The 27,948-nt window shown below is 34.2% G+C and overlaps 1 protein-coding gene across 11 annotated transcripts in view; it reads right to left on the bottom strand.

Annotated features, from left to right (window-relative positions):
- The window catches only part of Scml2 (Scm polycomb group protein like 2), a 124,185-nt gene that overhangs the window by 68,088 nt on the left and 28,149 nt on the right, over positions 1-27,948 (bottom strand). For all 11 annotated transcript variants that reach the window (XM_037198894.1, XM_037198898.1, XM_037198897.1 and 8 more), the window contains exons 2-7: positions 21,313-21,358; positions 19,088-19,156; positions 15,308-15,378; positions 14,323-14,557; positions 12,424-12,512; positions 10,264-10,507 (exon numbers count right to left, since the gene is read on the bottom strand). In XM_037198894.1, coding sequence (XP_037054789.1) covers positions 10,264-10,507; positions 12,424-12,512; positions 14,323-14,557; positions 15,308-15,378; positions 19,088-19,156; positions 21,313-21,334 — 730 coding nt within the window. In that variant the 5' untranslated portion in view covers positions 21,335-21,358. The remainder of the gene's footprint in view (positions 1-10,263; positions 10,508-12,423; positions 12,513-14,322; positions 14,558-15,307; positions 15,379-19,087; positions 19,157-21,312; positions 21,359-27,948) is intronic.

Genomic DNA, 27,948 nt, shown 5'->3' on the forward strand with positions numbered 1-27,948 from the left:
AACAAGCCAAACTAAAAATTCCTAAAAGGGAAATGACAACAAATATTTGATTTCTTGAAAGATAAATAAGACAAATAAACCTTTAAGCTAACCAAAACAACGAAGACTCAAATTAGTAAAAATAGGGATAAAAGTGGTAGTATCACAAAGAATTTAAAAATATAGAATTAAGTAATGAGGGTAATGTTCAAATCTGAGGAAGCTTACATGTAAACCTCAAAGGAATACAATTTAAAGCAGTATTGAAAATAAGCACCAATGTGTTCTCAGGAAGCCAATTTTTAGGTGATTTAGTTTTCTTCAATTTTATTGATATACAGGTTTATTTTGTTTGACCTCAAAGTAATTACTTTGAGTAAAAATAACTGAGTTTTCAATTTTATAGATTAAATATACATTCTAGCAAAAAAATCTACACCAAATATTTGGAGGAGTACTTTCTGACAAATTTCTTGGTTCTTTAACATTTCTTAGAGAAAGTTAGTCTACTAATTATAATAATAATAGGATAAGTAAATAAAAACAAATCAATATAATTCTATAATCATGCAAACAATATAATACATGCTCTGTAAGATGTTTTCAGTTGGTTTCTATGAGTACTGGCAATTAATATTCTAAGTTTTAATTAAAATATCCTAAAGCTTATATAGTAAAATATTAGCAATCATTATTTCTAGAAGGAAAGCATATACATAATTTTAGGTTAGCCTCTGACCACTGTAATCTTATTTTCTGAATGTTCTGTACTAAATACCAATTTGTAATTAAAAATGCAAAATGCCTCAAAAAAAAATGAATAATCTAGCCACTTCTGTAAATAACAGAATCAACTATTCTAAAGAAAAAAAATTATTTGATAAAGCATAACATTCCACTTAAATAGTCATATAGCTGGCCCTATAGTAAATCTGTAGTTTTGACCACCGATGGATAGATAATGCTAAGAAAAAAATTCTGTATCATTACTAAACATATACATACTTGTCTTTATTACTTAAATGATACAACTATTTACACAGCACTTATATTGGACCAGGTTAAAGTATTCTAGTGACAATTTAAAATATAAAGGATGGAGGCCGAGCGGTGGTGGTGCACCCCTTTAATCTCAGCATTTGGGAGGCAGAGCCAGGAGGATCTCTGTGAGTTCAAAGCCAGCCTAGTCTACAGAATAAGATCCAGGACAGGCACCAAAACTACAGAGAAATGCTGTCTCAAAAAAAAAAAACCCAAAATAATAATAATAATATAAGATAAAAGATAAAGGATGGTATAAATAGGTTATATAAAAATACTCCACCATTTTATATAGGATTTGGGCATCCTTGAATTTTGCTATCTCTAGAGGTCATGGAACCAATCCCCTGAGGATACTGAGGGATGGCTGTCTATGAATGAACCAAAAATAACAGATATTTATACAGTTTCAGTGCACGTCAGCAGTGATCTATAGTGTCCTCAAAACTAGTACACAATAATCTACAGCTCAGTCTCAAGCAATTTCAGAATTCAAGTGTAGATTAATTATATTAAGTAGAAGTCCTTCAAAAAGCCTGACTTGTCATTCCATAAAGGAAAAAAGCCTGACTTGTCATTCCATAAAGGAAAAAAGCCTGACTTGTCATTCCATAAAGGAAAAGGCCTCTCTGTTGTCCTGGTAGTTGAATTCTAACAAACACACAATGCTACCTCTATTACAAGAATAGGTGTTCTCTGTTATGTTTCAGCCATCCAATTCTACAGATTTCCACTTATAATTCTCCCTGTGTCATCATTAAGACTTCCAGATACCATTTTTTCCACTGTCTTCTACTTTCCTACACAGTGCCCCAAGGGAAAAAAAAAAGACAGTTTTTTTTGTCTCCTAACTTTCCCATTTTCAAATATTTATTATTTACAAACTGGGTGTAACGAGGACAAAGAACTAGCTACAAAGGAAAATAATGCTTCTAAAATTTAGTGGTAACTGTCCCAGTTTCTATTTTAAAACTTGGTGGGTCTTGCATCTATTTCAAATTTTTTTCTGAAGATTTACACTAATTGCCCAATATCTACAATATTAACAAGTCTGGACCTTAGCTCCTCCATCATCTTTCCTGGGTCTCTTTGATGACCCAAATAGATTTCACTCTAAGAATCAACAGCACATTTTCCAGTACTAAAAATATCTAAACACATAATAAAAGCTGACTCCTATTTAAAAGGAAATGATCCATTCAGAAAACCAAGGATTCATCTAAACGACTTTACTTTGGAAGGTATCAAATATAGCACTGTCATTTGAGAAGCAATTATATGCCATTTCTAAGAGATTTAAAACATTATGCCTAGATAACTAAAGCAAAAATGAACTATATTTAAATGCTCTATCAATAGCTTTGATTCAATCCTATTTCAAAACTTGACTTGTGGATTTAAGTTATTTTTAAAAGTTACAGAAGGAAAAAATCTAAAATGGTTATTGAGGCCTATAATCCCAGCACTTCGGAGAGGGAGAAGGAGACAGAAAAACGGCTGTAAATTCAAGTCTAGCCTATATTAGAGTGAGATCTTGTCCTTGAAAAACAAAAGAGTGTCTTTTTCCTCCTTGGCATACATTCTATACTAAATTAAAATTAGATCTAACAATATTTACATGCTTTTTCAGTCCTATTATATAGTTGTGGCTCATAAATATTCAGCCTGGTAAAGAAGTAAAAAAATCAATAAGCAAGAAATCACAATCAGAATTTAGAAGGGCTTTAGAATCACATTTTAAAAGCATATGAGTTTTCTGCTTGTAAATCACAGAAGCATTGTAAACTATTCCCTTCAGTTCTCTGGGGAAATATTTTCCATGGTGACTATTTTATTTCACAACTGCTACTAATATATACTTGACAGTATTAAAAAAGTACAATAGCTATAATCTTTAATATTTTCAGAAGAAATCACACAAAAAAAAGCAGTTTTAGGTCAATGGGAAATTCATTTAACAATATAAGCTTTGAAAAACATCACTTGAATTTTAAATCATAATATCTTTTTTCTTCCTGAATAATTTCTAACACTGACTTCCACTGGGTTGTTCAAAATAATCACAGCAGGAACTGCTACAAATTTCACAAAGAAAAACCATTTAAATGTTTTGATGTAATAACCAGCAAAATGTTATTCTTATTTCCATAGCATAAAGTTTTTAGTAAGTCTCAGTCAATGTCAGTGGAAAATTATTTATGGTCATATTCCTAAAACTTGAGAAAAATTATACTTTCATTATAAACTGCTCATCTAAATAATTAAATATTACTTATAATCAGATTGTTCCTTGCTTTAAAAAAAAATACAAGCATTTTTATGGTAGAAATAAGCAAAGACTGAATTTTTCCCCATGCATTTTAAAAACAACTTTTGAAAGTGACTATTCAAATAATAGTGCTAAAGGTATCGATAAGTAATATTTAAAACAGGACTGTCTAAAGTCTTTGGTATATGTAGTGCACAAAAACTAACAAAGCAGACAATAGATTTCTTTAACCAGATTTTAGCTACAATATAAAGATAATTCCTACCTTTATAAATACCCCAGAGTGACAAGTTGTTGCTGTATTTACCATTAAGATGACTTAGGTTCCACTTCATAGCCTTACTCTTTCTAACCAGGATTAAAACTGTATTTCTGGAGAAAGGGACTCAACAACAAAGCCCATGTTGCCTGAGCAAGCCTGTATTTCTAGCAAATGGGGATGGAGCTATTTGCATTGTTGATTTAAGGAGGGAGGAGTGAAGGGAATAGATAAAGGGGCTGGTAATGTAATTTGTATATTGTCTGTGAGCTGTTGAGACAGGGATCATCAGTCACCTGCTCAAACTCCCTTCATTTTCGCCCTCCAAGAAGGACCAAAGGTTACCCTGGGTCAGAGGATTTGGAAAGAAATGAAAAGATACGCAAAATCTAACTACCAATCCATTGTGTCTGTCGAGAAAGTTATCCTTTTGAACTGCATGTTCCTTTAAACAAGGCATTTTTAATAGCCTTAAGAGTATCCTGCTAAAATATATCATAGCACAGAACAAGGAAGATTTCAAAGCCTAGGCACTCCTTGTAATTACTATAATATTTATCAAGAAATATTTAAATCAGAGAAAAGCCTTTTTATTTATTCCAAGCTACTTCTTTGCATCATAATAGCTTTCTCATTCCCACAAGTGAAACACTTGATCCAAGCTGTTCATATAAGACAGAAAATAATCATGTTTTAGATTTCATGCCTTTCTGGGTTCATAGCATCTCTAGCTATTTCATTCATACATAACAAAAAGAATGTTCAGTGTACTAAGTATATTAATCTATACTGCATTACAAGTCACACAAAGAGCAACAATATAAACGAGTATTTGAATGTCAGTCAGTAAGACTGGCAAACTGAATTTTGTTTAAACTTTTTTGTGAGAATTTTATATGTACATATAATGTATTATGATCAAGTCTATCTTGAACTCTTTACAGCCTTTATTATATGAACATCTACTATTATCTGATCCACCTGACAGAAAACTACTTAATGTAGTTTTTAACTAAACACACACAGTCCTATAAAAAATAAAGTTGATAAATACATGGTTTAAAATGTACAAAAATCTTAATATTGAAATTTAGGTAGGTAAAGTTGTAGAACATACATACTCCTTTGAACAAAGAAAAAAGCAACCACAACTTAAACGTTTTCATGTGTGTGTTGGGGGGGATAATAAAAAAATAAAGCTGTTTCTTATTTGTAAATTAAATGTGTGAAATACTTCCCAAGAGACAAACCCTGAAACAGTTAAGAAGAAAAATGCTAAATGCTACTTTTCCAAAATATTGGAAGACTACATAAAAGAATCAGTTACACATTTTTAGAGGATCAAATTTAGATATCAAAATCTACTCCTTTAGAGTTTTAGTTAAGAAGAAAAACCCAAGTATTTATGCACACCTGCATGAAAGTGTAAAATAAACATTCAAAGAAACAGCAAATAATACAAAGATAATCATGGTTCAGATCTACTTCATTTTTCTTTTACTTTAACCTTAGGAATGGTACAAATTAAATAGTAATGCAGCTCCACCTTGCTGAATCTATGTTTGCCCCTCCTCCACGGTTCCTGAGACAGATGAAATTCCTCCATACCCTAGAGACCCTGCAACTTTACAGACCCAAATCATGTGACAGTCTGCTTCTTGTTCTTGATGCTAGTATATAATGTTACAATTGGTCACTCAGGCCAGAAGACCAGAAAGGAAAGAGAAAGCAAGGGTGGAAATCATCCAAAAAGTATCCATCCAACAAAGGCTAAACTGAAAAATCAGCACCTAACGTGATATAACCCCAAACACAGATGACTAGTAGACCAGCATAAGAACAATATCTGTAAGCACAAGACAACTTCACACAACTGAAGATAATTATTACAATCAATAATATATAAATGTGTAGCTAAATTTTAAAAAATTCATTGTTTTAGAAATTATTTAAGTTCAAATTTAATTTACATAGTTTATGCTTAAAGTACTTAAGGATTGTTAAAGCAAAGTAAAACATTTACAATAGAACTATTTCTTAAAGACTGAATAATTTCATAATCTTAGGAAAATTACTGGGGCGAAAATTTTTTAATTAATTAATTTTTATTTTATGTGTATGTTTTGCCTGCGTGTATTTCTATGCATAATGTGTATGCCATGCATAGTGCCTTCAGCAGACCTAAGAGGTTGTCAGATACCCTGGGACTGGAATTTCAAAAGGTTGTGAGCTGATATATAGGTCCTGGGAATAAAACCCAATCCTCTGGAAGAGCAACCAGTGCTTTTAAACATTGAGCCATTTATTCAGCCCCTGGTGCACTTTTTTAAACAGAATTTTATTCTTCTGAATGTCTCAAATGACAAATGTATATTCCCATCCAAAAAGAAAAATATCTTCATACATTAAAAAAAATGGGGTCATTCCTGTGGTGGTATTGTGTTCCCCAAAATATTGTGCACCCTAATAAACTTATCTGGGGTCAGAGACAGAACAGCCACTAGATACAAAGGCCAGAAAATGGTGGCACTCACACCTTTAATCCTAGCATTCCAGAGGCAGAAATCCATCTGTTCAAGGATACAGCCAAGCATGGTGACTCACAACTTTAATCCCAAAAAGTGAGCCTTTAATCCCAGGGAGTGATGGTAGAAAGGAAAGATATATAAGGCATGAAGATCAGACACTAGAAGCATTTGGCTGGTTAAGCATTTGGCTGGTTAAGCTTCAGGCTTTTGAGCATCAGTTCAGCTGAGAGCCATTGGGATGAGGACACAGAGGTTTCCAGTCTGAGGAAACAAGACCAGCTGAGAAGTTGGTCAGGTAAGGTTAGCAGTGGCTTGTTCTGTCTCTCTGACCTTCCAGTGTTCAACCCAATACTTGGCTCCGGGTTTGTTTTATTAATTAAGACTTTTTAACATTCATGCTACACATTCCAGTTATGATCCTAAATTACTGGAATATCCTGTTTGTTCCTTCCTGTATTATATATTTGTAATTACTGGTGATAAAGTTCTATAACATGCTAGAGACATGGGAAGAGCAATATGAGAAAAATAAATAGTAGTTTATAAGGAATCATTAAATTTCTATCAGTATATAAATGATCTAAAGGCAACTGAGAATTACAAAGAAGATATGGGAGTGTGAGAAACTGAAAAAATGAAAACAGCGAAATCAAATAAATTGTTCAAAGAAAATCACAACAGGCCCTGTTTTCACTTATGGGACTGTCTCCTCCAAGTTGCTAAAGACACAGCAACACATATGCAGTGCTACCTTTGTCACTAGATACCCTGTATTGAGAGTCTTGCAAAGAAATTTGATCAGTTGTGACATCACAATGAGCTTTGAAAGAGTACAGGGTCATAACAAGAGCCTGGAAAAGAAAATGTGGATAAATAAGAAAAAAGCACAGATTTACTAACCCCAGGAAAGCCCAATTAAAAACTCCATTATTTCTGATCATAGAAATGTTCAAAATTTTAAAAAATGAAAGAAGTTTTAAAGCAAATTAAACTTTATTACTCTTCTCTAAATCAAGTAGTATTCATGTTTCACTGCAACTTTATTGCTTTTAATGATTATTTTTCAAAAGTTTTAAGTGCTATGAAAAAGAAATTGTTTATAAGTTCAGAAACATTTATAATATATTTAAGAAATAATCAAAATGAATATAAAATCTTAATTTACAAAATCTGATTATCTTACTATCATTTATGCCTTTTGAAAATACTTAAAAGTAAGGCCCTTAAATTATTAAGTCAATAAAGACTTCTGTTAGTTGAAAAAAAGACTATAATGTTAAAAATCAAATGACTGAGGAAAATAATTTTAACTGGGGGACATGGGTTTAAGCTGTGCAATAAATGAAACAGACAAACTAGTTTAAAAAAGTAGTATTCTAAGATGAAAAATGAGAAAAAGGTGATTATTAGACAATTATGAAGGAATATTAATGCCCAAAACTTATGGAAAGAAAAAGCTTTAAACTCATTAGCAAATTATGGAATTAAAAATGTAAAAATAATGAAATTAGAAAGACTTTTCCCAAGATTGGGCAGAATAGAGAAAAATATTTTACCTAATTCAGAGGGGGTAATATAGGACTTCCTGAAATACAATTTTTTAGCTTAAAAACATATTCTCTACTTCAGCAAAATTACTGTATGAAATATGGAGGAATGCAAATAAAAGTACTTATAACATCTAGTATAATAACATAAATGTGAAAGAACTTCAATATCTAACAAAACAAATTTAGTTAAGTCAATTATGTACAGCATATGATGGAATGCATGTAGAATTAAATTGCAATTTGTAGGATATATTTTACACAGGAATATATGTGTTGTTCAAGTTATGATGGGATTGCATTTTGATAATCAAAATACATTTGATACACTGCTTGCCGAATATCATTGCTTAAACTTAAACCTAATTTATCTTAAGACATGCTCAGAGCATTTATATTTGCTTATAGTTTGGTAAAATCATTTAACAAAAATCCCATTTTAAAATAAAATATTGGGTATCTTAATTTATTAAAAACTGTACTCAAAGTAAATATTACAAAGTATATGGATGTAAGAGATACATATGGGCATTTTTCAATCAATTGTGAAAACATAAACACAGCATACAAAAGAAACATATCTAGCTGGCGGTGGTGGCACACGCCTTTAATCCCAGCACTCGGGAGGCAGAGCCTGGCGGATATCTGTGAGTTTAAGGCCAGCCTGGGCTACCAAGTGAGTTCCAGGAAAGGCGCAAAGCTACACAGAGAAACCCTGTCTCGAAAAACCAAAAACAAAAAAAAAAACATATCTAGTATCAAAGCGTTTGCTTTTCGCCTTGTTGTCCACTGCCAGTACCTAGCATAATAAAATATTTTATTACATATTACTAGACTAGAAAATTATTAAAATTTACTATTCAAAGTATGGTTTCTCCTGAATATTTATTGCTTTCACTGAATTGTAATGACAAAACTTGTAAATGTAGTCATCCGAAGATGATTAGGGATCATCTACACAGTCACAATATAGTATGCAAAAATAAGCAAGGAAGTAGAATATTCAGGATAATCTCTTTCATACTGAAAGTTAAAGCACAAAGTGATGTACAAGTATATTCTTGTTATTAAACAAAGAAAAAAGCCAAAAGGGATTATGGACAGAATTCATATAAAGAGGCCCTAGGTATGATTTCTACCACCACAAAAACATAACCAGACCCACCACCACGGGGTTGGAGATGTAGCTCAATGTAGAAGAAAAAGAAGGTACTCAAGGGTAATAACATTCTTATCCACACATTCCCAACTAACCACGTCTTAAGCAAAATTCATCTGTTTTCAGAGTAAATTCAAATTTTATACCCGTGATATGTCTACCCTGCCTACAGTACAATTCTGCATAGCAAATTACTTCTCCTCTCTCAATAGTCATGTTTTTTCTCTGAGGCTTTCTTTACTCAATCACCATTCTCTCCAGAGTTTGAGCTACTTCCATATTTACCATATATTTCTATCTTTGTAATTTTTAACAGGTTTATCCCTCAGTCCATTTCTCTTCACTAAAAGGTCGATTTCATGAGGGCAGATACTATGCCTTGGCTACCTTAGTATCATATATAGATCTGTGTAATAGAACTATTTACCAAAATTAAACACTAACATCTGCCTGCTAGATATAGCATCAAGAAACTGGTATGTATTACTGTACTATAATGAGATGTGTTAAATCACAGAAGACTTCAATAGCAGTCCGTTACAAGAATAATATACCTATTGGCCCTTTCCTAGCCCCTAACCTCCTCTATATTCTTTACCTACTTACTTTATCTTTATTTTTTATGATACAGATAGCATTTAGTGAGGTAAATTGTAATTGTTTACATCTGATTCCACCAGTAAATTTGTACTAAACTCAAGGCCAATGTATCTCAGCAGTGGTTATTTCAAAGTCCACATCAGGCTTGCTTAAGCCCTTGAATGAGTTGCCAAGGAACTCTGATATTTTGGAGACATTTCTCTGAAAGAAGGTATCTACATAATCACAGTATTCAATCTAGAAACACCATTACAAATGATGAATAGTATGATGACTGAACAGAAATCTACAACAGCATCCACAGAAGCTATAGGCACATATAGATTTTACTTGAGAATATCAAAGTATCAGTTTATCTTTAAAATATAAACAGAAAAATACATTTAAATGCTTATTTTGTTCAACTTTTAAAATTATGGTTCAGATGTGACTAATGAAATACCATGTGCAAATGTTTTTAAAAGGCTTTGGTGTTGAGAATAGGATCCAGGGCCCTCTGCATGCTACACACTCATTCCACTGAGCTATATCTGCAGAACTCATGTATACATTTTAATTGAATAGTAATTACAAAAGTAATTTTAAATATAATCATCTCCTAAACACATCCAATGTTTATAATAACATGGTTCTAACATTCTAAATGTGACTTTTGGCTTTGCCAATATTCTTAGCATGAAATGGAACATAAGATGCCTAGGGAGCTCTCAAGAATTCTAATTACTCTAATTTGAAACTTGCATCATCTCTAGTACCTAGACTAGAGAATGTTATTACTGCCATTCTAATTTGGCATCAAGTCCTAATATCACCACTACTAAACACAATGCCATCAAAATAAAATCTAAAATAACAGAACATATAATTAGATATTAGCTTACCAATACTTCCTGGTGGCTGCAATATATCTCCTGTGAGGCAACACCATCCAACTGGGAAGATGTCCCGGGAGTCATATTTGCACCAATAATCAAATGTTCCACTCCACCCATCAAAAGTAATATGAATTTGATCTCCTTTGACAGCTCCAATTGTGGCAGGACAGATCAAAAACGGGTTTTTTCTATCAACAGCTTCAATCTTCATCCCAACTTTAAAATTATTTAGGGGTGGCGGTGGTGGTTCCTACAAAAACATTTTAAAATTTTTCACAATTAAGATACATTAAGAACTATCTTTTTACTGTGTTCTTTTTTAATCCTTAGAAACCAAAAATAGGTTTCATATTTATTAGGAAGAAAGGTATTCTTAAAAATCACAAACTATTCTTTTAACATTTCACTTTTTTCCTGCAGAGCCAAGAATCTAGAAGGAAACAAAATTAACCTGATCCATCCACTCATACAAGAAATTCTATCATGTGGCAGAAATTTAAGATTCACTGACAAGCAAAAATATTAAATACGGCTTCCAGTAAAGTATCACTTTAAAAGGTTTCCCCTCTGACTCCAGGAAAGAAGAGTTAGAATATCAAAGGAGAGATTTTATTCTGAAGAGATAAAAATAGGAAGGTCTCTGGAAATCAGTTACAAAACAGTAAGGCTGTTGAAAAGCATGATGACCAGAAAGACCATGCTGGGAAACGTAGGAAGAATTAGAAGAAGTCTTGTCTGCACCTTCATGTCTGACTTCCAACCTCCAGAACTGATGTGATGTTTAAATAAATCTAGCCATCTACAGTAAAAATTTTAAAACATTGGAGAAAAAATTGAAGATGACACAAGAAGGGGAGACCTCCTATGCACATGGAATGGTAGTGTTAATAATATGAAAATGGTCATCCTACCAAAAACAATCTACAGATTCAGTGTAATCTCCAATATTCCAAAAACATTTTGTACAGAAATTGAAAAATCAATCTTAAAATTCATATTGAAGCCCAAAATAATACCCTAGAGATAGGCAAAACAATCCTGAACAATGAAAAAAAAACCACTGGTGGGGGGTGTCACTATTGCTGATTTCAAGTTACACTGTAGAGCCATAGTAGTAAAACCAGCATGGCATCAGAACAAAAGCAGACACAGTGATCAATGGAAGAGCACTGAAGAGCCAGGTATAATTACACATACAACTCCCTGATTTCTGACAGACACCAAAAACATACCCTAGAGAAAAGATAGCTATTTAAACAAATTGTATTGAGAAATCTAGCTATATACATATAGAAGGAAATTTGATTCTTCTCTTTCAACCTGCACACAAATCAATGCCAAATGAATCATAGATCTCAATGATAGATCTAAAACTTCTAGAAGAAAAAGTAGGAAATACACTTCAGTATTGGGTAAGGACTTTCTGAATAGGGCTCCAGTCATCCAGGAATAAATACAACAATGAACAATTTTGACTTTATGAAATTTAAAAAGCTTCTGTACTAAAAAGAAACTGTTAATCAACTGGTCATTGTGCAGAGAATAAATGTTCTCAGTTATGAATGGGATAACCGTATCACACCATGTTATCACCACAAGGCTCAGGAATCATTGTAGAAAAGAAAGGCAGGAAGATTCTAAAAGCCAGAGATCAGAAAGAACCAGAGCAAAACAGAGTATTTCTGTATGTGACAGGACTGTTAGACTCATGACTCACAGGAACTATAGTTGCTATAATGAACTGAGTGGTGTCTCTTCTAACACAAATTTCTGTTGAAGTACTACCAATATGAATACATTTGAAAACAGACCCTTAATCCAATTTGACTGGGGTGGTGTAATAAGAGGAAGAGACTCAATAGGTGTGCACACACAGAGTAGAGGCCATAAAAGGACACAAGAAGATGGACAACTATAAACCAGCCTTCAAAGCACCCTAATTCTTGTTCTAGCCTCCAAACTGTGGGAAACATTTTTTATTATGTAAGCTACTCCACTTTGTTATAGTGGTCTAACAAACTAACTTAGTATTTGCCAACCTGCAATTTAAAACAAAACAAAACAAAACTTTTTCCATACAGGAAAAGACAATGTATTAAGCAGTCACATTAAAAAAATTAAAATCATGTTATGGGGGACAGAAATTTGTTGTAATGCTTTTCTTACCTTCTTAAAGAACACTGCAGGGGCCAGTTCAGATCCAGTTAGTGTCCGTAGTAAGAACATGGGCCAGGATGAAACATTCATTCTGTACCCTGTTTCACAAATTAGATATCATGAGAAACCTGTGAAACTATGGTAATAGAGAACAAACAGGTTATAGTCACATATCCTCTTCAGAGAATGACTTTCTAAGGACTTGAGTAAAAGGAGATCAATCTTCTTGTAGCTACAGCCATCACTCTGATGTCTGACAATGATGTCAAAGTGGAACCAGAAACTTTCATTTTAGAGAAGCCATTGACTAGGGTTTGCCAACAAACACACTTATGTTGGGGACAGGCCATAATAATACAGTAGATACATTTACTAACATAAGGGTGCAAGTGAATCATTAGCAACAGAGCTAAAAACAGTCAACATATACAAAAATGTTAAGACAGACCAAGTCATCCTCAAATAAACTTTTACTGAAATTCCCCAGATATAACCAGGAAAATAGATGGTGATAGTGGAAATGGATGGAATGGTTGTTACCTAATGCTTACTGCCAAGCCTGACCACCTGAGTTTGATACTTAGAACTGGCATGGTACAAGGAAGACAAGAGATTTCCCCAAGTTGTACTCAGGCCTTCACATGTGCTCTGTGCGCGCACGCGCGCGCGCACACACACACACACCAATAAATAAGTAAAAGAAAAAGAAGGAAAAATTAAAATGTACTCTTTGTGTAGTGGCACATATCTGTAATCTCAATACTTGGGAAGCTGAAGCAAGAGTATCAATAGTTCAAGGCCAACCTGAGCTAAATTACTGAGATCCAGTCTCAAAAAAAAAAAGAAAGAAAGAAAGAAAAAAAAACCTACCTCTGACTGGTTTAAAAACCAATAAAAGGGGGCTGCTAGGCAAGCACCTTGCCACTAAGCTTCACTGTATCCCTTTAAAATTATTTTAAAATAATCTTTGGTAACAAGAATTGAAACAGCTCTTTGTGAATGCTAAGTATGTGCTCTTATCACTGGGCTACACCCCAGCCCTTAAAGTGGATCAAATTCAATTAACAAAAATTTAAAAGATATTATTAAAGTAATTATCTGTATTAGTGGGTCTTAGGAAATATGTTGCTAATAAAGAAAATTCATCCTGAGTTTTACATTATTTCTTATTTTAAGCATTGTAAAGAACATGAAAACTAACATTCGAAATTCACTGGGAATGAACAATGATGACCAAATAAACTAATCACTTATTTTCTACAGATTATACAGATATTCCTCAGTTCTAAAAAGATTTTCTTCCAAAATATGTCATAACTTTTTCACATTTTAAACACATGGCCCAACCAAACACTACATGTGCTTAAACTTAACCCTCTGCTAAAATTTCCATTCTCTCATCTTTTTCTATGCCTAACAGTAACTAGGTTCCTCGGTGTCTAATGGTTAGGAATGAAAGAACTGTCTCAATAACTAAAAAGTACTGATTCTTATTCTCCTCTCATAATGTAGAAGCCCACAGTCTTCCTATCCTCATCCTCATACTGAAAGTGTTGAATGGCTCAATGTAAAGTATCAAGAGGTGTGTCACTCATATGAACTATTACAGGCTTCTTCTCTAGGAGAGTTTCTGAATTCACATGCAGAATGTAAGTGAGCTTCTTTTGGTATTTTAAATTTGAAGATTACTCTAACATTTGTTCAAAATGAGGCCTTTAGCACACTTGTGAAGTATGTATACAAGTGACACGGTACCGAGTTCCTCTCCAATCATATATCCTCTACAGTAACTCCCTGACCATATACTTATAAGAAGGCCTAAGTGATATTTAAAAGAACATTTCAAGCCACCTCTAGTAAATAGCTTACTAGTAAGACTATGGTATTTCAAGAAGTGTTTATCCTTACCCAGTGGAGGTTGAAGTAAATCTCCTGCCTGTTCACATGTCCCAACAGGCTGTATGTCTGATGAATCAACAAGTCTCCAAAAATCATTCTTATTGTCACTACCATCCAGTCGTAAACGTAATCTGGCACCAGTAGTTGCAATAACAGAAGCAACACACACTGAACCGATATTGCGAGGGTCACGGGCTTCCAATTTCATACCAACTTGGAATTCATTAGTTGGTGGAGTCTTAGACTATATATAAATGACAGACACTGTGTTAAAATGCGTGAACTATAAGAAAAACAGATGGCAAATTATGTTACCAAAATACTTAGGAGATGTTTTGTAGGTAGAGTCAGAGCAGGTGAATGAGATCAGTGTTACAAGGCTCAAGGCAGAGTTTCCCTTTTGACTGACATGCAGTATAAAAACGCTGGCTATCACTAGTCTCACTCATCTGCATATCCAAGAAACCCAAATATGGACTATAAAATGCATCCGGAAAGACTTTAAAAATTAAGAATCCCATTAAGCTATTCCCCTTGAAATGAGCAAACTAGAAGTCATATCAAAGTCTATGATAAAGTTAAACTCTTCAGCACACTTCAAACACCACTACACACCTTTAACCTTGATCCCAAAGTGCCTCTATCCACCTTGCACTCCAGCGACTCTGTGCCATATCTTGATACTTAAATTATTTTGGATATTTTCTTTCTTCTCATTCTAACAATCTTATATAGCATCTGTTCCATAAGCTTTCTCAGTCCAGGTTTATCACATTTCTTATATTTGCTATTTCTGTCTTTCCTTCTACATGGGCAATTTTAACGGCTTAGTATATCAAACAAAATAACTACAAATAGGACATTTGGTTTTGAGTGGCACAAACATAATCCCACCTTCTCCTCATACTACCAGAATCCTGAAACTACACAGATACCCTTCCACAAGTTAATGCTATACAGTACTGTATCAAGTCTCAGGAGAATTTTGGCATACCTGTCTGAAGTATTCTGAAGGTGCACTTACAGAATCAGTCTCTTTCAAATACTTGTCCCAGTCAAAATTATCTGGAAAAAAACATACAAAATAGGCTGGGTTTGAAGTATATAATAAGATTTTTTTCTGAATAAAGTAAGTTTTAATCCATACGCAGAAAAAGGAGGAATATGGGAGGGTCTTGAAGGGAGTAAAGGAAAGGGAAAGTGTTATTATATTATAATCTCAAAAATAAAAAAAATGGAAACAATACTTTCTACAATCTACAAACCAGTTCAAACTTCTCAGTTTACAGTCAATTATGCACAGAAATAAAAGCAACTTCCTGATAATAATGGTCTTAATGGAAATTATAACCCATATCCTCTCAATGAATTGTGGGCTAAAGCAGAGCGATTTTGAAGGAATGGGCTATGAGTGTGAAGTAGAAGTAGAGGCCCAAAGTTCAATACTTTACACTGCAAAAAAGTGTGGACATTAGATACAACTAGGAAAGTTTTATAGACTAGAAAATCTATGCATATGTATCAAATACACATTTCCTCAACAATTTTGTTGACACTGTATCATCCATTAATGTGAAGGTACTTTGTTTTTTATGGGGCGCTAACAGTATTTAGTATGTGTTCTAACAGAATTTTAACACTGCAATGTTTTACAAAAAAAAAAATTCTAAGAACCAGGGTAGATCTTAATGGGCTATTAAATTTCCCTCCACAATGTCAAGAACATGGTGTTAAGATAGAGCAGAAAACAACTGAACAGTGCGGCCACTGGAACAGATTATTTTAGTGCTGTCCATCTTCTATAGATTCTTGCTGCGCTCTGTCATGTAGTTTTCATGATATTCGACAGTGCTATCAGAAAGCAGTGTCCTCTGCCTGGCTTGAACACTTTTGTTATGCTAGCCAGACTGTCAAAACAACTGACAAACTGATTAGAAATACTAAAAAACACATATTCACAAACAGAGTTTAATTTTCAGCAACAGAATGTTTTTTAATATTCTTGATAAACACTATAAAAAATTGACTTCTCTTCCCTAGGTGAATCTGCATTACCAGTTTCTGATATGTACTGGTACTTCTTTATCCTCAGCCTCCCTTAGGTATGATTTCAATTAACTTGATTCAATTGCAGTCCAAAATATTAAAGAGAAAATTCTTAGTAACAACTTTTGTCATCAGACTGCCTGCTAAGGTAACAAACTGTTCAAATATCTTATCTTGCTTTCAACTTAACAATGGCCACAAAGTCCAAGACTGCTGATGCTGGTAATTCAGACATGCCAGAGAGACCATAAAGGGCTTCTCTTCCATGAAATGCAAAGGTAAAAGCTCTCAACAATGAAAGAAAAGCAGTACATGTTGAGGTTCCAGATATTTATGCTAAAAGCTACCAATCTCTTACTGTGTCTTCTTTATAAATCAAACATTATTATATATTTGTATGTAAAGCATACATTACTATCCAGTTTCAAGCATCTACCAGAAAAGAATCTTGGAATATACTTCCCCCAAGGGAAGGACTAATACATCCTTCAAAGGATAGTACAGTTATCTGCACACAGAGATTGTCTACCAATCAATTTTCTAGAAAATACAAATAAAAAATCTGACTGTAAGTATCTGCAGATTTCTCTAATATAAATATTGACACCATGGCTGACTGTAGTAGGCCAAACCAAAGCCATTAAGCATAAAGATGGGGAAAGATGTACACAACTAGCTCCTCCAAGTCAGAATGAGCCATCCCCTGTATACCATAAAATATAAGTATTCACATATCTATGCATGTGTGGTAGACATGCCATATGTAAGATTATAGAATTTTTAATGAAAACTCAACCAATGATCTAAAACTACAGTTTGATCCTGCTTCCGGATGATGTAAAGTGAGTACCACCACAGTGTTGAAAATCATGAAGCAAAGTGTCAAGAACATGCACTTCAGAGGCAGAGCTGCCTGTTTTCACTATGGCTCTACCTCTTATTATATAACCATGAACACATCATTTCACTTTCTCTGCCTCAGTTATCTTATTTACAGTATTTAAAATTAGTATCTATGGTACCACATGTGTTTAGAATTAAATGAAGTAACACCCATGAGCACTAAACAGTGTATTGTAAAGATTGATGTTAAAACTGTCCCTAAAGTTGTGCATACTTAGCTTTGTCAAAAGTAAAAATTGAGATCCACAAGTCCACTAGTGTCAAAATATTACCATTGTCTCCTAACAATCAGGAATGCTACAATTCTAATTCAAGCTCTAATACCACATGATCTAACAGAGCATTAAAAAAGAACAAAATAATACATTACAAACAACAAAAACACCAAGATATAGTTAATGTTATGACACCCCAAAAGGAAAACAATGACTAAAATCTCTTCCCATTTATTCCTCAGAGAGTTAATACTCTTCTTTGAAACAGTATCTGTGAAGTTTTAAATGAAATGAGAAAATATTTAACATATCTGACTAACACAAAATTTTGTTTGAGATGAAGTCTTACTACATACATAGTCTAGGCTGACCTCAAACTCAATCTTCCTACCTGAGTCTCTCAAGTATGGGAACTACAGATATGTTCAACAAACCCTTAGCAACACAATTTAAATATTCTATCTTCACTTGTATTGGACATGGCTATAATCTGTTACCAATTCCTATCCAGTTGTATTCTATTAGCTTTATTATTTTCTATCATATTGTTAGTCAATGACAATCTATAGTATATATCAAAGAGAGACTTACTTTGCCTTAACAGAACTGTTCTTGACTTCTCATGTGATAATCACTACCATTAACACAATGAAAACACACATGGATCCAAAATTTATTAGTTTAGATTTAACACACCTAACACTTATATTAACACCACAGTTGGAATTCCTAACCAGCAACCAAAAGTCAACCTGAAGTTTTTTTTCTCTTCAAAAGATGGGTGCAAATACATGACTGTGTGATCTGACTACTGTACACACACACATCCATGGAGTCCTTCTTCATATTAGCCTTTACTCCATTCTAATTTATACAATAGGTATAATACATTCTGGCACATGGAATATAATTTTTATCAACCTCCTTGATTTTCTGTGTAGTGAATCAGAATTATAATGTCAGTGCCAGGCCTGGGTTCCTATGCTATGTGAAGACAATGAGCAGAAAATATCTTAGATGAAGTCTCTCAGTTTAATAAACAGCATACATTACTTCATACCATTTATTTCAACTATAATTAGGTATTTACTATCTACCAGGCCACGTAAGATCAGAGAAAGCAGGAATCACATCAGTCCTGTTTGGTACTAGATTATAACATGAGCCATTAATATGTGTTGAGCATTATCCTAAGTACTACAGATGCATCAGCTAAAACAAAACAAAACCTTTACCTTGAACAGTCACTCACTGATTTCTAAAATGAAATGCCAGGGACTATATCCTGAAAATATATTCATGTAATTGCCTAGTTGAGTAAGTAATCACATTTTTAAAAAAAGTCTGACAATTTTGAATGAAAAATTTCTATCATTAAAAATTGGACAAATTTGCACTTAAATATACAGTTGTAATTTCATGCAATATTTATCAATTCATCTTTAAATAAAATTAAAGTTAAAATGTCACAGTGAATTGTTTGCCCTTTCAATGACTAAGATTTTACAGTATTAGAAGTTAGTATAAAAATACTATACCAGAAGCTACATGAGTTCATTATAACACACTGAAGAAAGAAAAATGATGTGTTAAATTACTTAAAAACCTACTGCTTTGCGCAGAAGATGTACTTGAATGAGTAGTTTTCTCTTGATTGTCGTTCTTGGCATCCATGGATTCTAACCAAAAGGAAAGAAAATAACATTGGAATAGTCTTAAAGAGCACTTCAACATTTATAAAATTAATTTAATTTTTAAATGGGAACCTATTTAAATTTTATGATTATCTTCATTTTCTATGTGTCCTAACAATTTCTAGTGTGTTCTACACTTTATAATTTACTTGGGCATTTTTCTTTACTGTATTTTTCACTACTAAAATGAGAGCTTCATAAAAACAGATATTTAAGTCTATCAGTCTTGCTCAGTAATATATGCTTACAACATTGACCAGGATCTGGGATACAGAATGCTCTCAAGCATTTGTTAAATGAATGTGCCAACAATCTAAATAAACTTTTGGTGAATCCTTAAAACTGCTTAAAATAATTTCCTAGAAATAAAGTGTTATTTTCAAGTGTTTAAAACATCACATGCCAGCTAGAATAGAATACAATGTACTTCAATGAAATACTCAGGTTTTTCTCTATGATAAACTAAATATTTCAACGAGTACTCAAAATCCTTGAGATGTCACCAAATCTAAAATATATCACTTCACTCAGACAAATTAGAGTATATATGAAAGAAATATAAGACATAATGCTAAAAATTATCCTGTTTTTAATATCATCAAATAAAAACAGTATTGCTGTTTTTCAAACTGCCTTCATTATCTTAAGTATGAATTCTTAAATCTCAGGACTTATCAAGTTCCCATATTGACATATCTTTCAGGTTTTGATTAAGAAATTCTTCAAGGTATATGAATACTTTAGAGAAATATATAGCCATCTTCTGTTCAAATTACCTGAAGAAAACACACATTTATAAAACTTACTAAATAGTTCTATGGTAAGAATGTCTAAGACAAAAATGTAATGGCATGGGTCTTGTTCTAGGGAAACCAATAATCTATTTATAAATAATATACCAATGTCAACAAACTAATAAACTAAACAAAATTAAAGGACAGCATTCATCACTCAACATGTAATCAGAAGAAAAGCAATAAGATATACAAGACTTGAACAAGGAACAAGAGGGCAAATGTGTGAAGTATGTATTGGCAAATAAATGCAGCAAAATATAAACAGGTGTGGCGTATTAGTGAGTCAATAAGCATATTTCTACCTACAGAAAGACAGGACGAAAGAAGTATTCATTCATTTTACAGTTAAAAGAACTGAATTCTATTTAGTTCTTTTTTAATTCCTATTTTCTACTTTTTCAATCTTATTTTTTGCTGGGATGACCTGAAAAAGTGCTTTTCACATGCTAGGCAAGTACTCTTAATGCCAAAATTAAATCCTTAGCCCAGGATATTTCTATTCTTACCTTGGCTTTGTAAAAAGAGTATTTTAAGACCTGTTCTGTTGCTTCTAAGACTTTTAGTTTTATTTATAAAACTAGATTGGAAAATTCTAAGTACTTATCTCTAGTATCAAAAAACAAAATAAAAAACTCCATAAAACAAACAATAAAAAAACTAAAAACATTTTATTTGAAGGCTAGAGAGATGGCTCAGCTGATAAGAGCACTTACTACTCATGCAAATGACCCAAGTTTGGTTCCTAGTACTCACTTTACGTGGCTGACAATGTCTGAAACTACAACTCCAGGGGATCTGATGCCCTCTTCTGTCTCACATGGGCTACTTCACTCACATGCACATACCCACAGACACACACATACACATGTAATTAAAATTAAAAACCATTGTTTTTTTTTTTTAAAAAAAAGGACTTCATTTGAATCACCTAAGGGACAACAGAATAAGTAAGGGCAATAAAAATGATTTCAAGAAACAAATATAAGAATTCCAAGTATGCAGCAAAGAGTTTATTGAGATTAGGAACCATTTAGTTCCTCCCTAACTTGATGATTATCTTCTACATAAAGAAGCTTCTAAGAATGCTGTACTCTAATCAGTTGTCAGTATGTCTAAAGAGAAATCTAAGAAAGGACTTCTTCTGTCAAATATGCAAAAGAAAATAATCCTAGGAGGAAAATACTAGAAACAGACAGTATTCGATAGGGAAAGGGTATAACTCAGCAGGTAGTTCTTTAATGTTATTTGTTAAAACATTTTAAAGGCTTTATTTCACAAGTTTAGTATATAGTAAGATACTTGTTACAAACAACTAAAAATTATCTTTAGATAAGCAAATCTCACCTTCATTCACTGTTTGTCCCATGGTATTCTCTTCTGCTTTACTTTCCTACAAAGGAAAACAATTAATTCCTTATTTTAAGTACCATAAATTTCTGAGAGGTAATAGTAGCCAAAATGAGTTTCAGAGTCAGATCACTTCAATAAAATGATAAGGTAGCTGTTAGCTAGAAAAGAGTGTATGAGTAATAATTGCTAATGGAACATGGGTAGGTATAGGGCCTCATTTTAGGGTATCAAAAATGAAAGGTTAAATCAGAGATGATGGTAGGTTGGCAGTTACTGACTTTCGATTTAAGGCCATATCAGAGCCCATGTAATGTTGGTGGGAAGTAGAAAAAAATCATGAATGCAATGAAGGTTCCACGAATCAAATCTCCTAACAAGAATTACTTGTTAAGAGCCAAGTAAGTACTGTGGTACAGGCCTATAATCTCAGCACTCAGGAAGCTAAGGCAGGAGGATCTTACATTTAAAGTCATCCTGGATTGCATAGTGATATTCTGTCTCAAAATTCAAGTAAATTAATTTTAGGAGCAAAATGTTTATTAGGAGGCCTGATACATTTAAACCACTATTAATTAGTTTGACTTCTTTTCCTGCATGTCCTCAATATATCGCATACTCTAAAACAAATATATTTATTAGACTGTCCTACCAGAACAGCTCAATCAAGGCCAAAATTGAAATATTAATAAAACACAGAATAAGCATTATAAAAAATATCAGGTGCATAGAAAATCTCAATACAGAATGCCAATGCTATATGCCTGTTGTTATGATGTGATGGTGTATAGACTGAATATCATTTGGTAATTAAGGGAATATACTTACGAAGTTACCCAGAAAGACCTCTATATCTCTAACCCAAGAGATTTATTTGCATTTAAAGCCTCAACTCCCACAAGTTTGCTTCTTCTGATAGTTTTCTCTCACCAATACCAATACTTCTCTCAGTACTTAGCTGTGCATCTATTCTTTCACTCAGTGGCCAATAATAGACTACACACCTAATCTCCCTTCCCCTTGATACTGGTTTATACTTTCATTCACTTCTACCTGGTGTAGTAACACAGCTGATCAAATTGTTTTGTAATTGGTGTACTTTTCTACCATAATAATACATAATGTCAGATATAATCTGGGCTGTTTGCCTCCCAAATCACCCTCCTGATTCAAATGGCTATGCAATTAAGAAAAAATTAGAGCTTTCTGCTGTGGGACAATGCTCTTGTACACTGTAATAAGTTGTTACTCCTATTGGTTTAATAAAATGCTGATTGGCCAGTAGCCAAGCAGGAAGTATAGGCAGGGAGACCAGACTAGGAGAATTCTGGGAAGAGGAAAGGAGAGATGGAGTCACCAGCCAGATACAGAGGAAATAAGATGAGAATGCTGGACTGAGAAAAGGTACCAAGCCACATGGCTAAACATGGACAAGAATTAAGGGTTAATTTAAGCGTTAAGAGCTAGTTAGTTTTAAGTCTGAGCAATAGGCCAAACAGCTTGTAATTAATATAAGCCTCTGTGTGTTTATTTGGGACTGAATGGCTGCAGGACAGGGCAGGACAGAAACTTCTGTGTACAGCTTTCTATGGGTTAACACTAAGATCCTCCACAATTTCAAAACCAGCAGACATATATCACTCAAACACACCCTATACACTAACCCAAAAAGATTGTTTCAATGACTCCTCATCTTATTTTGACTACACAGATTACCCTTTTCTCCTTTTCTTCTTTTTGAAATACTACCAGTACTTTGAGACCATCAATAAATACAACCTATTTTCTGAAAGCTTTTGTGTTTCTTTATTCAAGTATCCGATTCCAGATTTGATTTATTCATTTACTTAACAAATATTGATATAATTCCTATGATGTACTTGGTACAATGTGGATAGAAGATACACACTCTAGAGTTAGCAGTGGAGAACATGCCTAACATGCCTATAATCCCATCACTTAGGAGGCTCAAACAGGAGAATCATGAAGTTGAAGCCAGCTTTGCTAACTAGCAAGACCTGTAACTGAAGGAAGGAAAGAATGGCAGGAAAGATACACAGTTTACTACATAAAAGCTGGGAAATTGGGGCTAGAGAGATGGCTCAGTGGTTAAGAGCTCTGTCAGTGGACTGGAGTTCAGTTCCCAGAAAACATATTCAGGAGTTCACAGATGCTGTAACTACAGTTCCAGGGGATCTGAAGCCATCTTCTGAATGCCAAGAGCATAAGACAGACAAGAGCACAAACACAAATCATGTTAATAGATAGATAGGCAGGCAGGCAGGCTCATGCATACACGCTAACTTTTTTAAAAACTGAGTGTTGTGGACTATTATTTTACCTAGGCAAACATGTGTTACATTTGTTTGTGCTCTGGAATATTACTTTAACTTTGTAAAGGTGTGTTACTTTTGTTTATGCTGCATTTGTTTAATGATGTAAGGATGTATGTTTAATTATGTAAAGATACATTGCATCTGTTTCACCTTGCCTGCCTAAGGCACCTGATTGGTCAAATAAAGAGCTGAATGCATAATAGCTAGGCAGAGAAAGGACAGGTGGGGTTGGGCAGGCAGAAAGAATAAGCAGGAAGAAAAATCTAGGCTCAAGAGAGGACGAACAGGAGAAAAGGAAGAGGGAACAAGGACCATAACGTCCAGGGCAAGAAGTCAGGCAGACGCCAGCCACCCAGACATAGAGAAGCAGTGAAATTAAGATATACAGAATTAAGAACAGTAATAAGCCCTGAGGCAAAAAGTAGATAAAGAGAAACAGGTTAATTTAAGTTAAAAGAGCTAGCTAGAAACCTGCGTAAGCTAGGCCAAATATTAAAAACTAGTAAGTCTGTGTGTCATGATATGGGAGCTGGTTGGTGGCCCAAAAGAAAAAGCCTGGCACACTTGAGAACTCCACAGAAAGAAAATAGCATTATTAAACAAAACAAAAATATAGGCATTAAGAGGGGTTGAAATGATATTCTATTATCAGAAAGTACAATTAACTTGGAATAAAAAAGGTTCTTGAATTTATCATATAACAAAGATAATTTCATTTTTTGTGTGTGTGCTTAGAACACTCCTACAAACATGATAAATGTTCCTAAAACCCACCAGGCTTTGTGCAAGAATGAAGCAAGCTCCAACCCCAGAGTAATATAGAATAAGCAGGAAAAGGATTCCTTATATGCCCAGGGAAAGAGGTGTTGTGACAGGAAATAAAGTGGCTTTGTGGACAATCTTACACAATTTTTTCCAAGGAGAAAGAGGCGAAAAACTATACACGCAAAAAAGATTATGCTGAGGCTTGAATGTGTGGAACCCAACTGCAGATCTAAGAGAATGCTGGCTATAAAGAGGATACTAAGAGGAGAAAGGGTCAAGTGATCCACTTCTAAGCTTCATCTTTGTTATGACGACAGTAAAATCATGGTTATATTTGCATGTGCACACATACAGTGGGGGGGGGGTTGTGAGTCATTCACACAGCTGACAGTTTCAATGAGCAGATAAAGAACAAAGTGGAATTTCAGACTGAAGACACAAAAGAATCTTCTTTCTCTACCATTAGCTTTATGAAATCCATTGTTGGTCAGGTTTCTTCTTGGTCCTCAAGTCACTCTATATTCTCTCAGAGCTCAAGGCTTCAGGACGTACCCATACATACACAACTCAAAACATTACTCATCTCTCTTTGACTTGCTGTGGATATCGCTCTATATAAATAAAACACTGATGGCCAGTGACCAGGCAGGAAGTATAGGCAGGACAAGGAGAGAGGAGAATTGGAGAAACAGGAAGAAGTGGGGAGAGACACTGTAGCCACCGCCAGGACAAGCAGCATATAAAGACGCCGACAAGCCACCAGCCATGTGGCAAGGTATAGATTTATAAAAATGGGTTAATTTAAGATATAAGAACAGTTAGCAAGAAGCCTGCCATGGCCATACAGTTTATAAGTAATGTAAGTGTCTGAGTGATTATAAGTGGATTGTGGGACTGCAGGGCTTGGTGGAACCTGGAGAGAAGCCCTCCAGCAACAAATGGTGCCCAACGGCTTGAGTTTCCACCTTAAACCTGAGAATATTTAATAACCAATTCTAAACAGAGCCAAAACCAGGTTCCTGCTTCATGTCTCATACAGGCAGCTAGACACCACAAAATGGAGGTTTGAACTACTGGCAGTTTCCTGGTGTTTGCGTTTGACCGTCAGTATGGCGGTAATGAAGTGTCTGCCAGCGGCACATTACGCTGTGTAGTACATTTAGTCTTTACTGGTATTTTAAAAAAAGGTTTCTGGGCTACATGCTGCTTTGATAAAAGCTTAGGCCCACTATTTCTGAGACTTGATGACTCACAGAACTGGCGGAAAATGCCATGTTGGTAAGCTGAAATGGGCGGAGTCAGCAGCCACAGCACCGTTTCAGTCTTAGAATACTACAGTTTAAAGCAATAGATTCACAGTAAGACTGATTCAGATAAAATCGTTTACAATGTGTGTAAAATATACATAGGCTTGAAAGAGACAAAAAACATAAATTAATGTAAAAAAGCCATGTAAAGATGAATATTACACAGAAAATCTAGATTGTATTGTCTTTGGGATTTTTAACTACAAAAAAACATTTGATTGAAAAAGATGTTGAATTAAACCAGTATATATATTTTAAAGGTACCTTGACTTCAAAATTTGGATTTAAGGATATGCTGCTTTAGAAAACAGGTTCTGCTTTTGTTTCCACAGAAAGCCAGAGGCTATGGATTTGTTCCATACTAAGATACTTCAGGTTTCACCAGCCAAGACCCCCTGAAAGGTCTCCGATGACACCATGGCCCAGATGATCCAACATCCGAAACGGTTTCAAGGAAACTGGCTCACACAATACAGCCTCACGGACTACCCCATAAGCCTAAAATTTTCTTTACATCCCCATAAGATACAGCGCCCCCCCCCAAATTCCCAAATATACCAAGCTGACTTTAGAGGTGGAATTGGCTCACTCCCCCTCTAAATCCAGACATATTGCTTTAAAAAAAAATGGTTAAAAGATTCTTGTGTCCCAAATCAGAAGAGCCCTCTGGTGTGGGACAGAGAAAAACCAATATTTTTATTTAAAACAGGTTGATTATAAATGCGATCTCTTTCTAAAAAGGAAAAGGGGATATGATGTAGATATATAGGAGGATATAGAGATGATAAGATAAAAGGGTAGATTAATGAACCTACTTTTAAAGAACAACTTGTTTAAAATGTTTTACATTGGTATAGATTTTAGTTTATGTTTAAAATGTTTTACATTGGTATAAATTTTAGTTTATTAATACAAACTTAAAGTTAATTTTGTTATACTGTATATATATTTCTATTCTTGTTTGAGGTATTATGTTTATGTAACTCATTTAAAATTGTAATGGATAATTAAGAAATAGATTAATAATTAGTCATCTATGATAATCATATTTATAGCCATATTAGTTAAGTCTTCTAGGTATACATAGATATATTTCAGATAGATAGGTAGTCTTCAAACACTTCAAAGACCTATAGAATATGGCATTTAAAATGTTTTAAAAATTTAGACATTCTAGACAGTGAGACATGTCTGCTCCTGACAGCACTGGATTTACTTCGGAGAGGAAGGTGGGCATCGAAGACACTCCATATGGAGTTTATCTTCACCTTGGCAAAGATAGCCATTTGGGCAAGAAACTGTTCTTGCCTGGACTGCTTGATTGACTGGACATGCAAGACCCATGGAAGGATGGCCACTGAACTTTGTTTGACAAGATGGTCCTTCAGGTTCCTGCTTTGCAGAGAAAACTGCCCGACATTCTACAGGACACTGAAAAAAATGACAGAGAGACTCGAGCCCTGTGAGCTGAAAACAGATGCCCCAACTTTACAAAGGAACATTAGGTGACCGTCCAGGCTGTCAGCTGTCTCTGTCTACCCTGCAAGACTCCCAAAAGTTACATACATCCTTCTCCCATTTCTCAGGTAATATTATATCCTTCTGAGGTCTTTGATGTGGTTAAAGACTAGATAGTTGTAATTTCCTCAGTTATGATAAAAGATAAGTTAGATATAAAACCTTAAACTCACAAATATAAGATAGATAGGACATCTTCTTTAATATTGCAACTGTAATTCTTGCTCGATAATTGTTTTGTTATATGTAATATTACTATGTTAAAGTTAAAACCTTCCTTTTTAAAAAAAGAAAAGGGGAAGTGCTGTGGATATCGCTCTATATAAATAAAACACTGATGGCCAGTGACCAGGCAGGAAGTATAGGCGGGACAAGGAGAGAGGAGAATTGGGGAAACAGGAAGAAGTGGGGAGAGACACTGTAGCCACCACCAAGACAAGCAGCATGTAAAGACGCCAGTAAGCCACCAGCCACGTGGCAAGGTATAGGTTTATAAAAATGGGTTAATTTAAGATATAAGAACAGTTAGCAAGAAGCCTGCCATGACCATACAGTTTGTAAGTAATATAAGCGTCTGAGTGATTATTTTATAAGTGGATTGTGGGACTGCGGGGCTTGGTGGAACCTGGAGAGAAGCCCTCCAGCAACATTGACCTTACCTCTAAAAGTCAGACTAGTGTAATCAATTGGGGAGACTATTTGATACC

Source organism: Peromyscus leucopus, chromosome X, assembly GCF_004664715.2.
Source record: "Peromyscus leucopus breed LL Stock chromosome X, UCI_PerLeu_2.1, whole genome shotgun sequence".
Taxonomy (NCBI): Eukaryota; Metazoa; Chordata; class Mammalia; order Rodentia; family Cricetidae; genus Peromyscus; species Peromyscus leucopus.